General features: G+C 39.5%; 1 protein-coding gene across 2 annotated transcripts in view; it reads right to left on the bottom strand.

Annotated features, from left to right (window-relative positions):
- The window catches only part of LOC144350125 (uncharacterized), a 220,638-nt gene extending 217,179 nt beyond the window's left edge, over positions 1-3,459 (bottom strand). For both annotated transcript variants that reach the window (XM_085502679.1, XM_085502684.1), the window contains exon 1: positions 3,005-3,459. In XM_085502679.1, the coding sequence (XP_085358805.1) occupies positions 3,005-3,064 (60 nt within the window). In that variant the 5' untranslated portion in view covers positions 3,065-3,459. The remainder of the gene's footprint in view (positions 1-3,004) is intronic.
- Between the last annotated feature and the right edge of the window lie 13,147 nt (positions 3,460-16,606).

The following is a 16,606-nucleotide window of genomic DNA, read 5'->3' as shown; positions in this document are numbered from 1 at the left end:
TACCTTGAATGCAGTCTTTATGACTGAAGGTACTTCATCATGACTACATGTACATGTACTAGAGCTTGTCTGAAATGGTTATACCTGTGACAGTAATACATAACGAGATGTGTACATCAACATGTGCCTCCTACAAATAAAGACTTCTAGTTGTTTTTTTAATACACTCTGTTCTGTGGTTCAATTCGTAATACAAGCTCCGTAGTCCTGTGGTTTTAGCAGCATTTTATTTTACAGGATTTTTTTTTCACCCTCTCGCATTAGTTTTGTGGTCTCCAGAGGATGTCATCCATAAAATTAAATCAGTGTGGCCTTATGTAGAAACCTGGTACACGCAAACAGTTATCACTGTCATGCCTTCAATAGACAAGACTATATATAGAATTATGTAAATTATGTAGAAACCTGGTACACACAAACAGATATCACTTTCATGTCTTCAATAGACAAGACTATATATAGAATTATGTAAATTATGTAGAAACCTGGTACACACAGTTATCACTGTCATGCCTTCAATAGACAAGACTATATATAGAATTATGTAAATTATGTAGAAACCTGGTACACACAGTTATCACTGTCATGCCTTCAATAGACAAGACTATATATAGAATTATGTAAATTATGTAGAAACCTGGTACACACAGTTATCACTGTCATGCCTTCAATAGACAAGACTATATATAGAATTATGTAAATTATGTAGAAACCTGGTACACACAGTTATCACTGTCATGCCTTCAATAGACAAGACTATATATAGAATTATGTAAATTATGTAGAAACCTGGTACACACAGTTATCACTGTCATGCCTTCAATAGACAAGACTATATATAGAATTATGTAAATTATGTAGAAACCTGGTACACACAGTTATCACTGTCATGCCTTCAATAGACAAGACTATATATAGAATTATGTAAATTATGTAGAAACCTGGTACACACAGTTATCACTTTCATGTCTTCAATAGACAAGACTATAAATAGAATTATGTAAATTATGTAGAAACCTGGTACACACAGTTATCACTGTCATGTCTTCAATAGACAAGACTATATATAGAATTATGTAAATTATGTAGAAACCTGGTACACACTAACAGTTATCACTGTCATGTCTTCAATAGACAAGACTATATATAGAATTATGTAAATTATGTAAAAACCTGGTACACACTAACAGTTATCACTGTCATGCCTTCAATAGACAAGACTATATATAGAATTATGTAAATTATGTAAAAACCTGGTACACACAGTTATCACTTTCATGTCTTCAATAGACAAGACTATATATAGAATTATGTAAATTATGTAAAAACCTGGTACACACAGTTATCACTTTCATGTCTTCAATAGACAAGACTATATATAGAATTATGTAAATTATGTAAAAACCTGGTACACACAGTTATCACCTTCGGTAGACAAGACTATACTGTTGTGTATCAAGTAATGATATCTTTTTTTTCATGAGTTAATCAGACTGGACCAATCACCTATTGTTTTTTAGCTTTATGGTATTGTCATTTGTCATCGTATCCTTCTTAGATATATGTCGTAATTACACAGTATTGCGTAGAGTATCTGCTTCCCAACATATTAGGAAATGTGATTTCCAAATAGGGGTATGGTTTTTAAAACAATGTTCATTGTAAGGAATTATCATTGACACATGCAGGTTTACATTTAATAAGTTTTTAATAAAAAAAATCACAAATCCTCAACCATGTGTACTAAAAATCATGTTTGAGGAGTTTTATTTTTGAACCCACATTTTGCAAACAGGATGGAAATCTAAAACTTGCTGGGTTTGTGATCATCACATATCATGGCAGAACATGCTATCAATGTTTAGTTGTGGGTTATAAAGTATGACATTAGAGAGCCATGAAAATTGTCCATTAAATAATTGTCAAAATTAGAGAGCAAAATCAGATGCCAGGCAAAAATTTATAAATCTATAAACAAGTGGCCAATCAAAACAAAAAGCAAACATTGATAGTTTGAATTTAGTAGAACAATGACAAAAACACTATCACATGGGTATCATCATTTCATGTGGGAAATTATTTTCAAGCACTGCATTTGTTTGCATTTGATTGCTGTGCACAAAAAGTAATCATTTGTAAATCATTTCTCATGAGATCTTCATCACACCACTGTCTGTATTTTGCATACTGTATTTTGTTATAGCATATATTTCCAGAAAGCTGGAGTAGAGGGCAATACAAATTACTAATTGCTTATGGAATAAATTATAGGACAAACTGTACACAAAAGCGACATTTGTTCTGAGCGATTGGTGACATTGTTAGATGCTACATGTATGTCATATTTGCAAGATAGTGGTTTAATTTGTTAAAGCAAATGACCAGGTAAGCAACAATAACTTGAAATGCATCTAATATGTCCAAACAATATTTTTGAAAGTACATGCATTGCTATAGTGACATGGTTAATATTTTTTTTTTTTTATAAATGTCCCAATTACAAATAAAGTTTTTCTTGTTGCTACCTTAATATAATTTAAGTAAAAGTGATACAGGCTTAGAAGATGTGGACAGGTTATATTTATAAAGCAATTAACTGGGAGTTTAATTTGGAATAGAAAAAAATATGTATGCTAACAAATGCAATAAGAATATTTTTGTTTTTATTATTAACCATCTTTTTAGAAATCCTGTATTCGCCCCATGTAAATTGCTAATTCATGAAATACACAATTTTATCTATCATATAAATCACAGGCAATAAATTTAATTCGCTATTATGCCGCATATACTTCAAAACAATTTCAAATATTACATTTATTTGAAATTGTGAGCAATGAAAATGCTATGTGCATATGGCACATATAGATTGTTCATTTAGTTGTTTAAAATTAAATGTTTGCATTTAAATGTGTTTAAACGTGAATGTGTCAGGGGCATGTCCAGTTAATAAAATATTTGATTTTACAACGAAAAGTGCGTATAATATTATTGATTACATTACCTCGTCATGTGTAGCTTTTACCACAAGTAAAACTGCACAGAAACACCACGTTTTGAACATAGTAAAAAACCTTGCGGGAAGCTACCGTCACCAGAGTGAAATATTGTAAAATCCAGTTTTCGATCGTCCTTGTTGAATAGTCAATCAAACTATATCGACTACACGGTGCAGCTTTGCACACATATATCTGGAAGTGGAAGTCCCAGTGATGTAGATTACACGCACACGTTACAGCACAGTACAGACAACTGATAGCTTGACGAATGAATGAACACAATCAGAGTAGGGCGATGAAAATTAAACGAAATGTCGTCGTTTCTTTCCTCGGGCAAGATAGAGATGAGTATTGAAGACTAGAGCGACCGACATAAACAGTGAACTGGAGATAATAAAGTTCCTAAACTGAGCCTTCTGTGAGAAAAGCAGTCTGCATCAAATTTTACCGCTTCGCCATCTTGTTATTGTCGGATGATGAAAATACTGCTGACCCCCCCTCCGACAGAATAGACGGTTCAGAGCAAGGGTGTGGTTAAGGGTGTGGCCTCATTCTGACACTGTTGATGTAATTACGCATTAAGAACAAAATATTATTCAATATTTACCACTCGAACATTGTAAGTAAAATGGAATGTGCTAATGTTTAAAATACTCTGTCCATTGTGCAGTTTTTTATTTGGGATATTAATAGAGAACGTCGAGTTGACAGAAGAGCCAGTGAAAGTGAACATCTGTGACTAACCTGTTGACGCCGAACACAATGGCCAAAATTATTTGCAGTACGGCTGTTTCGGCTTTATTTTTATTAATTTTGTTGGAATGAAAAAAAAACACTTAAAAGTAAGACAAATGCTAACATGTTCACTTTGTCATTTAATTATTTTGTTAGCTTGTTTGTGAACAATGTTTTCTCGAGTTCAGCGCGGTGTAATATATGTGATAAAGTCGCAGGTACAGCCGGCCACACAAGGACATTGCCGTACGTGTTTGTATGAATAATAGTAACAGGCTCCACTTAAAATTTTCATATTTACTAAATTATCTTGTTTAATAAAAACTTAAACTTCACCCCCCATACTAAATTGTTGTCGGGTATTGTAACAAATTAAACATAATTCAAATAATTGCTGTTCATGGGTTGGCAAGTTCCCATTACCGCCAAGGTCAATTTGTGTCACCTTTTACAAATTAAAACCCTCATAATTTGTCCCTAAACTATTTTATCAAGACCTACCAATAGGAAATTATGTCCATTGGAACTTAAATTATATATATATATATAAACGTAAAATAGTATACATGAAAAACAAAAAACATACATACAACCATGCTTTATTGTACTTAGATCTATGTCCATTTTTTAGGATACGACTTCGATAAAGACTATTACATACTTACATAAAAAACAGACCAAATGCTGCATCTAAATCTGGGTGGGGTGACTCGAAATAATGCATTGTAAAAGTTCATGTTCGGAACATGTATAGACATTGATTTATAATAATTCTAATCACTTAGATTTGATAAATTCCATTGTCTATAGTCTGGTCACAACAAAGGTCTGGGTGTATTCTTTGATTGGCGTTTGTCGCCAGATTTAAATATGGTTCGTATATATGGTTTGTGGATTGTTCAAATGGATTACACTATTGAGTCTATAGTAATTTATTAGTTTTTTTTTTAATTTCTGAAAGTTTGTAAACAAGATTTTATTCGGGCAACTTTTTTTGAAATGCAGGACATCTAATACAATAGCTTCACCAATTTCAGTTATTTTTTTGTAATTTATTCACTAAAGTGAAATATGAACTCCCTTTGAATTGATTCTTAGAAAAGAAGGCACAGTGTGACTACCGGGTTACATAGTTTTATCAGCATCTGTGTGCATATAGCAATCGGATAAATTCTTGGTTCAGTTATATGTGGTACTCGTAAGTTCAGTAGAATATTGTTTATCTTCGCCAGCCAATGACCATTTATTCCAGCCTCAACATTAATTCGTGGGCCGGTTATGAATGGCCGGCTTTAGCGAAATCCTGCGATTCGGACGATGAATATTGTTACGTACATAGCGCCCTCGTACCCGTTGACTTACACAAACTGCCTAGTCCTCGAGAGGGCGTGATACATGCAGAGGTTGTCGATTCCAGAGCACAGCAAGCTACATGTGGAGAGGGGAGTAAAAAGCAACGATAACAAATAGAATGAAATTTAGGGATGAGAATTCCAATTGAAATGAATGAGAACATAGTAGAAATACAGTTTTGAAGTAAGACAATTAGGGAACTGGTCATTTTCTTTGGCCGGTGTGCTGGGGTTTTTGATTTCGGAAAAATATGAAAAGACTTTGCCCCCTCAAGCAAAAAACAAAACGGTGAAAATACAGTGACCCCCCCCCCCCCAAGAATGTTTGATTTATGTTACTTGTAGCTTCGTGGTGAGTATCTTTCGCAGTGAGTAGGACTTTGTAACAGTATCTGGTCCGTCCATCTAAGTTGAGAACTAATGTTTCATGTGTCATTAACAACCAGTGTTAATCTGGGAATATCATAAATAAATACAATACAAATTTTGACAATACACATCAATCAATTGATGAGACAAATGCTATGCTCTCAAGTACTTACACTGAAGCAGCCGGCAGATGTCTGAAAAAACATACCAGGAGAAAACCCAAAAGAACTAAAATGTAAACCAAAATGCATGGTTTAACCGCATGGAGCCCAGGAACTATGATCAATTGTACGCACTCTCTATGAGCGGGGGGGGGGGGATATCGGTTGGTATCAAGACTATTTCTTACACTAGATACCAGCCGATACCCCCCCCCCCGCTCATAGAGACTGCGTACTACAGTTGATTATAGTTCCTGGGCTCCCTGTGGTTCAACAAGGATCTATATAATCTGAAGAAAGAAATTTTGGGTATGTGCAGTAAATTTAATGCAAACCCATAAAACATTGAACTGAGAAAAAAATGCTACAATCTGAAGAGGGAATATAAGCGGCTAATAAAAAAGAAAAAGAGAGATTTCAAAATGATATATTAAAGAAGTTCGAAAGTTATAGCAAATCGAACCCCAGTGAGTACAGGAATTTATTAAGAGAGCTAAAAGACACCAAAATAAACAATGACTCTGATAATGTTGACAGTCAAACCTGGTTTGAACATTTTAGGAACTTGAGTAAAGAAACAAGTAATACAATGAGCGAAAACTCATTGCAGCTACAACTAAAAAATCATGAATCACTCTCTCTACCTAAAGCCAACTTAGCCAAGCACATGATGCCATGCTATAACTAAACTCAAAAATAAAAAAGCTCCAGGCACAGATAAAATTACCAATGAAATGATCAAGGCCAGCAGGAACCCATTAGTAAAACCATTACAAAAACTATTCAATTTAATCCTGCAGAGTGGATACATCTCCAATTGCTGGAATTTAGGAATGATCACTACTATTTTCAAAAAAAGAGACAAAACAAATCCAAACAATTACAGAGGCATCACACTTCTTAATAGTGTCAGTAAACTGTTCACCTCCATTCTTAAGCAACGGCTTTTGAAACATCTAAAGGAAAACAACACAATTATCAAAAAAACAAATTGGATTCATGCCAAACTGTAGCACCAAAGACCATTGGTATTTGTCCTCAAACAACTAACCACAAAATAACAGACATAACACAAATTTTAGAAAATTTAAATAATTATGCGAAATATTTGGGAAAACATAAATCTCTTGATGACAATAAAGGTAAAAACCATAAAAATAAGTTACTAACCTATAGGAAAATTAAAACAGAATTTGCATATGAAAAATTTCTCACCACAATCAAAAATCCAAATCGTAGAGCAGCTATGACAAAACTCAGAATAAGTGCTTATACCCTTCAAATCGAAAGGGGTAGATATAATAACATTTTAGCGGAGAACCGAATTTGTCCAGTTTGTGACAAACAGGAAATTGAGAACGAAAAACATTTCATGAGAAATCATGATCAAGAATATTAAATACAACAAAAGCAACTTGAGGAATGATGATGAACACCTTACAGATACACTAAAAAGTAAAAATGACAAAACAATCATTGAGCTAGGAAATTCATCCACACTTGTTTCAAATTACGACAAGAAAAATCCTGAAATGCCAGATGCCTCAACCAACCACCAAATAATTTAATTTTTTTCTTCTTTTCTTTATTCAATTGTCTGTGATTGTCTTGTTTTTTTGTTTTTTTTTTGCTATCTTTTTGTGTTACTTTATTGTATTTTCAACTAAGATCCCACTCTGGGATACGATTTCAATAAAGATTATTATTATTATTATTATTACCATCCTTAGGAGCTGCTAATTTGGCCTTATGTTCTGTGCAGTTGCTCTGGTAGGAGTTCCTAAACAAGGCCCATGCTCTGATATTATCACCAAGTGTCTTACTTTGACCAAGGAACATTTAAACATTTATAGAATGTAAAAAGGGTAGCAACAAATAAATAAATAAATGCATTCTTGTTATACTGCTTAAGTGACATATTGCTAGTATTGGTGTTCCAGTTTTATTCACTCTTGTGTGCGAAATAGCAAGAAAAATTACGACAAAGGTGAAACATTTTTATCATGCTAAATACTATTTCACCGCGAGGTTTTTTGTGAATTAATGGATGGCTACGGAAATTGCAACAAAATCAATATCAGTAAGATTCCAGGGACAACAGTGATGAACCCCAAAATGTTATTTAAGGCAAATGAACACGTGAAGCACACAAAACGCGAATTAACCATTGTTTACCCTTGAGGGACTCGAAAACTTGAATCACTCGCTTTTGAGGATATCATAATAAGCGAGGGCGAAAACAGTGTTTATATTATCAGAAATTGAAGACCTTGAACATATTTTTGCGCAAAGTATTTTTTTTGATTGCTCAGCGCATTTAAGTCTATGTGCTGCAAGTTAGAGTGCATATACCTTAGCGAACATCCCTCAGCAAATGATTTAGCCAAGGCAGTTTGAACGAAGTACAGGACGACGAAGCTGAAATATTCAAGAACCAACACATACCAAAAGTGAATATTCGTGGTGTATTTCAAGTCTAATCTGACCGGAAGCGGGAATTTGTTACTACCCTGAATATCCAAACATATTTTAGTATAATATAGTAATGATACCGTCCATGAAAGTCAGTCATGGCTGTGGTGAGTATGTGATCCATGTTGGTGTTGTCCATGACAGTGGTGATGATGGCATCCATGAAAGTGTTGTCAGTCATGGCAGTAGTGATTATGTGATCCATGTTGGTGTTGTCCATGACAGTGGTGATGATGGTATCCATGAAAGTGTTGTCAGTCATGGCTGTGATGATTATGTGATCTATGTTGGTGTTGTCCATGACAGTGGTGATGATGGTGTCCATGAAAGTGTTCTCAGTCATGGCTGTGGTGATTATGTGATCCATGTTGGTGTTGTCCATGACAGTGGTGATGATGGCATCCATGAAAGTGTTGTCAGTCATGACTGTGGTGATTATGTGATCCATGTTGGTGTTGTCCATGACAGTGGTGATGATGGCATCCATGAAAGTGTTGTCAGTCATGACTGTGGTGATTATGTGATCCATGTTGGTTTTGTCCATGACAGTAGTGATGATGGTATCCATGAAAGTGTTGTCAGTCACGGCAGTGGTGATTATGTGATCCATGTTGGTGTTGTCCATGACAGTGGTGATGATGGCATCCATGAAAGTGTTGTCAACCATGGCAGTGGTGATTATGTGATCCATGTTGGTGTTGTCCATGACAGTGGTGATGATGGTGTCCATGAAAGTGTTGTCAGCCATGGCAGTGGTGATTATGTGATCCATCTTGGTGTTGTCCATGACAGTGGTGATGATGGCATCCATGAAAGTGTTGTCAACCATGGCAGTGGTGATTATGTGATCCATGTTGGTGTTGTCCATGACAGTGGTGATGATGGTGTCCATGAAAGTGTTGTCAGCCATGGCAGTGGTGATTATGTGATCCATCTTGGTGTTATCCATGACAGTGGTGATGATGGTATCCATGAAAGTGTTGTCAGTCATGGCAGTGGTGATTATGTGATCCAAGTTGGTGTTGTCCATGGCAGTGGTGATGATGGCATCCATAAAAATGTTGTCAGTCATGGCAGTGGTGATTATGTGATCCATGTTGGTGTTGTCCATGACAGTGGTGATGATGGCATCCATGAAAGTGTTGTCAGTCATGGCAGTGGTGATTATGTGATCCATGTTGGTGTTGTCCATGACAGTGGTGATGATGGCATCCATGAAAGTGTTGTCAGTCATGGCTGTCGTGATTATGTGATCCATGTTGGTGTTGTCCATGACAGTGGTGATGATGGTGTCCATGAAAGTGTTGTCAGCCATGGCAGTGGTGATTATGTGATCCATCTTGGTGTTGTCCATGACAGTGGTGATGATGGCATCCATGAAAGTGTTGTCAGCCATGGCAGTGGTGATTATGTGAACCATGTTGGTGTTGTCCATGACAGTGGTGATGATGGCATCCATGAAAGTGTTGTCAGTCATGGCTGTGGTGTTTATGTGATCCATGTTGGTGTTGTCCATGACAGTGGTGATGTTGGTGTCCATAAAAGTGTTGTCAGCCATGGCAGTGGTGATTATGTGATCCATGTTGGTGTTGTCCATGACAGTGGTGATGATTGCATCCATGAAAATGTTGTCAGTCACGACTGTGGTGATTATGTGATCCAAGTTTATGTTGTCCATGGCAGTGGTGATGATGGCATCCATGAAAGTGTCAGTCACGACTGTGGTGATTATGTGATCCATGTTGGTGTTGTCCATGACAGTGGTGATGATGGTGTCCATGAAAGTGTTGTCAGCCATGGCAGTGGTGATTATGTGATCCATCTTGGTGTTGTCCATGACAGTGGTGATGATGGCATCCATGAAAGTGTTGTCAACCATGGCAGTGGTGATTATGTGATCCATGTTGGTGTTGTCCATGACAGTGGTGATGATGGTGTCCATGAAAGTGTTGTCAGCCATGGCAGTGGTGATTATGTGATCCATCTTGGTGTTATCCATGACAGTGGTGATGATGGTATCCATGAAAGTGTTGTCAGTCATGGCAGTGGTGATTATGTGATCCAAGTTGGTGTTGTCCATGGCAGTGGTGATGATGGCATCCATAAAAATGTTGTCAGTCATGGCAGTGGTGATTATGTGATCCATGTTGGTGTTGTCCATGACAGTGGTGATGATGGCATCCATGAAAGTGTTGTCAGTCATGGCAGTGGTGATTATGTGATCCATGTTGGTGTTGTCCATGACAGTGGTGATGATGGCATCCATGAAAGTGTTGTCAGTCATGGCTGTCGTGATTATGTGATCCATGTTGGTGTTGTCCATGACAGTGGTGATGATGGTGTCCATGAAAGTGTTGTCAGCCATGGCAGTGGTGATTATGTGATCCATCTTGGTGTTGTCCATGACAGTGGTGATGATGGCATCCATGAAAGTGTTGTCAGCCATGGCAGTGGTGATTATGTGAACCATGTTGGTGTTGTCCATGACAGTGGTGATGATGGCATCCATGAAAGTGTTGTCAGTCATGGCTGTGGTGTTTATGTGATCCATGTTGGTGTTGTCCATGACAGTGGTGATGTTGGTGTCCATAAAAGTGTTGTCAGCCATGGCAGTGGTGATTATGTGATCCATGTTGGTGTTGTCCATGACAGTGGTGATGATTGCATCCATGAAAATGTTGTCAGTCACGACTGTGGTGATTATGTGATCCAAGTTTATGTTGTCCATGGCAGTGGTGATGATGGCATCCATGAAAGTGTCAGTCACGACTGTGGTGATTATGTGATCCATGTTGGTGTTGTCCATGACAGTGGTGATGATGGTGTCCATGAAAGTGTTGTCAGCCATGGCAGTGGTGATTATGTGATCCGTGTTGGTGTTGTCCATGACAGTGGTGATGATGGCATCCATGAAAATGTTGTCAGTCATGACTGTGGTGATTATGTGATCCATGTTGGTGTTGTCCATGACAGTGGTGATGATGGCATCCATGAAAGTGTTGTCAGCCATGGCAGAGGTGATTATGTGACCCATCTTGGTGTTGTCCATGACAGTGGTGATGATTGCATCCATGAAAGTGTTGTCAGCCATGGCAGAGGTGATTATGTGACCCATCTTGGTGTTGTCCATGACAGTGGTGATGATTGCATCCATGAAAGTGTTGTCAGTCATGGCTGTGGTGATTATGTGATTCATGTTGGTGTTGTCCACGACAGTGGTGATGATTGCATCCATGAAAGTGTTGTCAGTCATGGCTGTGGTGATTATGTGATCCATGTTGGTGTTATCCATGACAGTGGTGATGATGGCATCCATAAAAATGTTGTCAGTCATGGCAGTGGTGATTATGTGATCCATGTTGGTGTTGTCCATGACAGTGGTGATGATGGCATCCATGAAAGTGTTGTCAGTCATGGCAGTGGTGATTATGTGATCCATGTTGGTGTTGTCCATGACAGTGGTGATGATGGTATTAATGAAAGTGTTGTCAGTCATGACTGTGGTGATTATGTGATCCATGTTGGTGTTGTCCATGACAGTGGTGATGATGACATCCATGAAAGTGTTGTCAGTCATGGCTGTGGTGATTATGTGATCCATGTTGGTGTTGTCCATGACAGTGGTGATGATGGCATCCATGAAAGTGTTGTCAGTCATGACTGTGGTGATTATGTGATCCATGATGGTGTTGTCCATGACAGTGGTGATTATGACATCCATGAAAGTGTTGTCAGTCATGGCTGTGGTGATTATGTGATCCATGTTGGTGTTGTCCATGACAGTGGTGATGATGGCATCCATGAAAGTGTTGTCAGTCATGGCAGTGGTGATTATGTGATCCATGTTGGTTTTGTCCATGACAGTAGTGATGATGGTATCCATGAAAGTGTTGTCAGTCACGGCAGTGGTGATTATGTGATCCATGTTGGTGTCCATGGTATCCATGAAAGTGTTGTCAGTCATGACTGTGGTGATTATGTGATCCATGATGGTGTTGTCCATGACAGTGGTGATTATGACATCCATGAAAGTGTTGTCAGTCATGGCTGTGGTGATTATGTGATCCATGTTGGTGTTGTCCATGACAGTGGTGATGATGGCATCCATGAAAGTGTTGTCAGTCATGGCAGTGGTGATTATGTGATCCATGTTGGTTTTGTCCATGACAGTGGTGATGATGGCATCCATGAAAGTGTTGTCAGTCATGGCTGTGGTGATTATGTGATCCATGTTGGTGTTGTCCATGACAGTGGTGATCATGACATCCATGAAAGTGTTGTTTGTCATGGCTGTGGTGATTATGTGATCCATGTTGGTGTTGTCCATGACAGTGGTGATGATGGCATCCATGAAAGCGTTGTCAGTCATGACTGTGGTGATTATGTGATCCATGTTGGTGTTGTCCATGACAGTGGTGATGATGACATCCATGAAAGTGTTGTCAGTCATGGCTGTGGTGATTATGTGATCCATGTTGGTGTTGTCCATGACAGTGGTGATGATGGCATCCATGAAAGTGTTGTCAGTCATGACTGTGGTGATTATGTGATCCATGATGGTGTTGTCCATGACAGTGGTGATTATGACATCCATGAAAGTGTTGTCAGTCATGGCTGTGGTGATTATGTGATCCATGTTGGTGTTGTCCATGACAGTGGTGATGATGGCATCCATGAAAGTGTTGTCAGTCATGGCAGTGGTGATTATGTGATCCATGTTGGTTTTGTCCATGACAGTAGTGATGATGGTATCCATGAAAGTGTTGTCAGTCACGGCAGTGGTGATTATGTGATCCATGTTGGTGTCCATGGTATCCATGAAAGTGTTGTCAGTCATGACTGTGGTGATTATGTGATCCATGATGGTGTTGTCCATGACAGTGGTGATTATGACATCCATGAAAGTGTTGTCAGTCATGGCTGTGGTGATTATGTGATCCATGTTGGTGTTGTCCATGACAGTGGTGATGATGGCATCCATGAAAGTGTTGTCAGTCATGGCAGTGGTGATTATGTGATCCATGTTGGTTTTGTCCATGACAGTAGTGATGATGGTATCCATGAAAGTGTTGTCAGTCACGGCAGTGGTGATTATGTGATCCATGTTGGTGTTGTCCATGACAGTGGTGATGATGGCATCCATGAAAGTGTTGTCAACCATGGCAGTGGTGATTATGTGATCCATGTTGGTGTTGTCCATGACAGTGGTGACGATGGTGTCCATGAAAGTGTTGTCAGCCATGGCAGTGGTGATTATGTGATCCATCTTGGTGTTGTCCATGACAGTGGTGATGATGGCATCCATGAAAGTGTTGTCAGCCATGGCAGTGGTGATTATGTGATCCATCTTGGTGTTATCCATGACAGTGGTGATGATGGTATCCATGAAAGTGTTGTCAGTCATGGCAGTGGTGATTATGTGATCCAAGTTGGTGTTGTCCATGGCAGTGGTGATGATGGCATCCATAAAAATGTTGTCAGTCATGGCAGTGGTGATTATGTGATCCATGTTGGTGTTGTCCATGACAGTGGTGATGATGGCATCCATGAAAGTGTTGTCAGTCATGGCAGTGGTGATTATGTGATCCATGTTGGTGTTGTCCATGACAGTGGTGATGATGGCATCCATGAAAGTGTTGTCAGTCATGGCTGTCGTGATTATGTGATCCATGTTGGTGTTGTCCATGACAGTGGTGATGATGGTGTCCATGAAAGTGTTGTCAGCCATGGCAGTGGTGATTATGTGATCCATCTTGGTGTTGTCCATGACAGTGGTGATGATGGCATCCATGAAAGTGTTGTCAGTCATGGCTGTCGTGATTATGTGATCCATGTTGGTGTTGTCCATGACAGTGGTGATGATGGTGTCCATGAAAGTGTTGTCAGCCATGGCAGTGGTGATTATGTGATCCATCTTGGTGTTGTCCATGACAGTGGTGATGATGGCATCCATGAAAGTGTGGTCAGTCATGGCTGTCGTGATTATGTGATCCATGTTGGTGTTGTCCATGAGTGTGGTGATGATGGTGTCCATGAAAGTGTTGTCAGCCATGGCAGTGGTGATTATGTGATTCATGTTAGTGTTGTACATGACAGTGGTGATGATGGCATCCATGAAAATGTTGTCAGTCATGGCAGTGGTGATTATGTGATCCATGTTGGTGTTGTCCATGACAGTGGTGATGATGGCATCCATGAAAGCGTTGTCAGCCATGGCAGTGGTGATTATGTGAACCATGTTGGTGTTGTCCATGACAGTGGTGATGATGGCATCCATGAAAGTGTTGTCAGTCATGGCTGTGGTGTTTATGTGATCCATGTTGGTGTTGTCCATGACAGTGGTGATGTTGGTGTCCATAAAAGTGTTGTCAGCCATGGCAGTGGTGATTATGTGATCCATGTTGGTGTTGTCCATGACAGTGGTGATGATTGCATCCATGAAAATGTTGTCAGTCACGACTGTGGTGATTATGTGATCCAAGTTTATGTTGTCCATGACAGTGGTGATGATGGCATCCATGAAAGTGTCAGTCACGACTGTGGTGATTATGTGATCCATGTTGGTGTTGTCCATGACAGTGGTGATGATGGTGTCCATGAAAGTGTTGTCAGCCATGGCAGTGGTGATTATGTGATCCGTGTTGGTGTTGTCCATGACAGTGGTGATGATGGCATCCATGAAAATGTTGTCAGTCATGACTGTGGTGATTATGTGATCCATGTTGGTGTTGTCCATGACAGTGGTGATGATGGCATCCATGAAAGTGTTGTCAGCCATGGCAGAGGTGATTATGTGACCCATCTTGGTGTTGTCCATGACAGTGGTGATGATTGCATCCATGAAAGTGTTGTCAGTCATGGCAGTGGTGATTATGTGATCCATGTTGGTGTTGTCCATGACAGTGGTGATGATGGCATCCATGAAAGTGTTGTCAACCATGGCAGTGGTGATTATGTGATCCATGTTGGTGTTGTCCATGACAGTGGTGATGATGGTATTAATGAATGTGTTGTCAGTCATGACTGTGGTGATTATGTGATCCATGTTGGTGTTGTCCATGACAGTGGTGATGATGGCATCCATGAAAGTGTTGTCAGCCATGGCAGTGGTGATTATGTGATCCATGTTGGTGTTGTCCATGGCAGTGGTGATTATGTGATCCATGTTGGTGTTGTCCATGACAGTGGTGATGATGGCATCCATGAAAGTGTTGTCAGCCATGGCAGTGGCGATTATGTGATCCAAGTTGGTGTTGTCCATGACAGTGGTGATGATGGCATCCATGAAAGTGTTGTCAGTCATGGCTGTCGTGATTATGCGATCCATGTTGGTGTTGTCCATGACAGTGGTGATGATGGTGTCCATGAAAGTGTTGTCAGCCATGGCAGTGGTGATTATGTGATCCATCTTGGTGTTGTCCATGACAGTGGTGATGATGGTATCCATGAAAGTGTTGTCAGTCATGGCTGTCGTGATTATGTGATCCATGTTGGTGTTGTCCATGAGTGTGGTGATGATGGTGTCCATGAAAGTGTTGTCAGCCATGGCAGTGGTGATTATGTGATTCATGTTAGTGTTGTACATGACAGTGGTGATGATGGCATCCATGAAAATGTTGTCAGTCATGGCAGTGGTGATTATGTGATCCATGTTGGTGTTGTCCATGACAGTGGTGATGATGGCATCCATGAAAGTGTTGTCAGCCATGGCAGTGGTGATTATGTGAACCATGTTGGTGTTGTCCATGACAGTGGTGATGATGGCATCCATGAAAGTGTTGTCAGTCATGGCTGTGGTGTTTATGTGATCCATGTTGGTGTTGTCCATGACAGTGGTGATGTTGGTGTCCATAAAAGTGTTGTCAGCCATGGCAGTGGTGATTATGTGATCCATGTTGGTGTTGTCCATGACAGTGGTGATGATTGCATCCATGAAAATGTTGTCAGTCACGACTGTGGTGATTATGTGATCCAAGTTTATGTTGTCCATGACAGTGGTGATGATGGCATCCATGAAAGTGTCAGTCACGACTGTGATGATTATGTGATCCATGTTGGTGTTGTCCATGACAGTGGTGATGATGGTGTCCATGAAAGTGTGGTCAGCCATGGCAGTGGTGATTATGTGATCCGTGTTGGTGTTGTCCATGACAGTGGTGATGATGGTATTAATGAAAGTGTTGTCAGTCATGACTGTGGTGATTATGTGATCCATGTTGGTGTTGTCCATGACAGTGGTGATGATGACATCCATGAAAGTGTTGTCAGTCATGGCTGTGGTGATTATGTGATCCATGTTGGTGTTGTCCATGACAGTGGTGATGATGGTATCCATGAAAGTGTTGTCAGTCATGACTGTGGTGATTATGTGATCCATGTTGGTGTTGTCCATGACAGTGGTGATGATGGCATCCATGAAAGTGTTGTCAGTCATGGCTGTGGTGATTATGTGATCCATGTTGGTGTTGTCCATGACAGTGGTGATCATGACATCCATGAAAGTGTTGTTTGTCATGGC

Source organism: Saccoglossus kowalevskii, chromosome 1 (assembly GCF_978046115.1).
Source record: "Saccoglossus kowalevskii chromosome 1, keSacKowa6.1, whole genome shotgun sequence".
Taxonomy (NCBI): Eukaryota; Metazoa; Hemichordata; class Enteropneusta; family Harrimaniidae; genus Saccoglossus; species Saccoglossus kowalevskii.
Note: the sequence above shows the minus strand (reverse complement) of the source record. Positions and strands in the feature narration are given on the sequence as shown.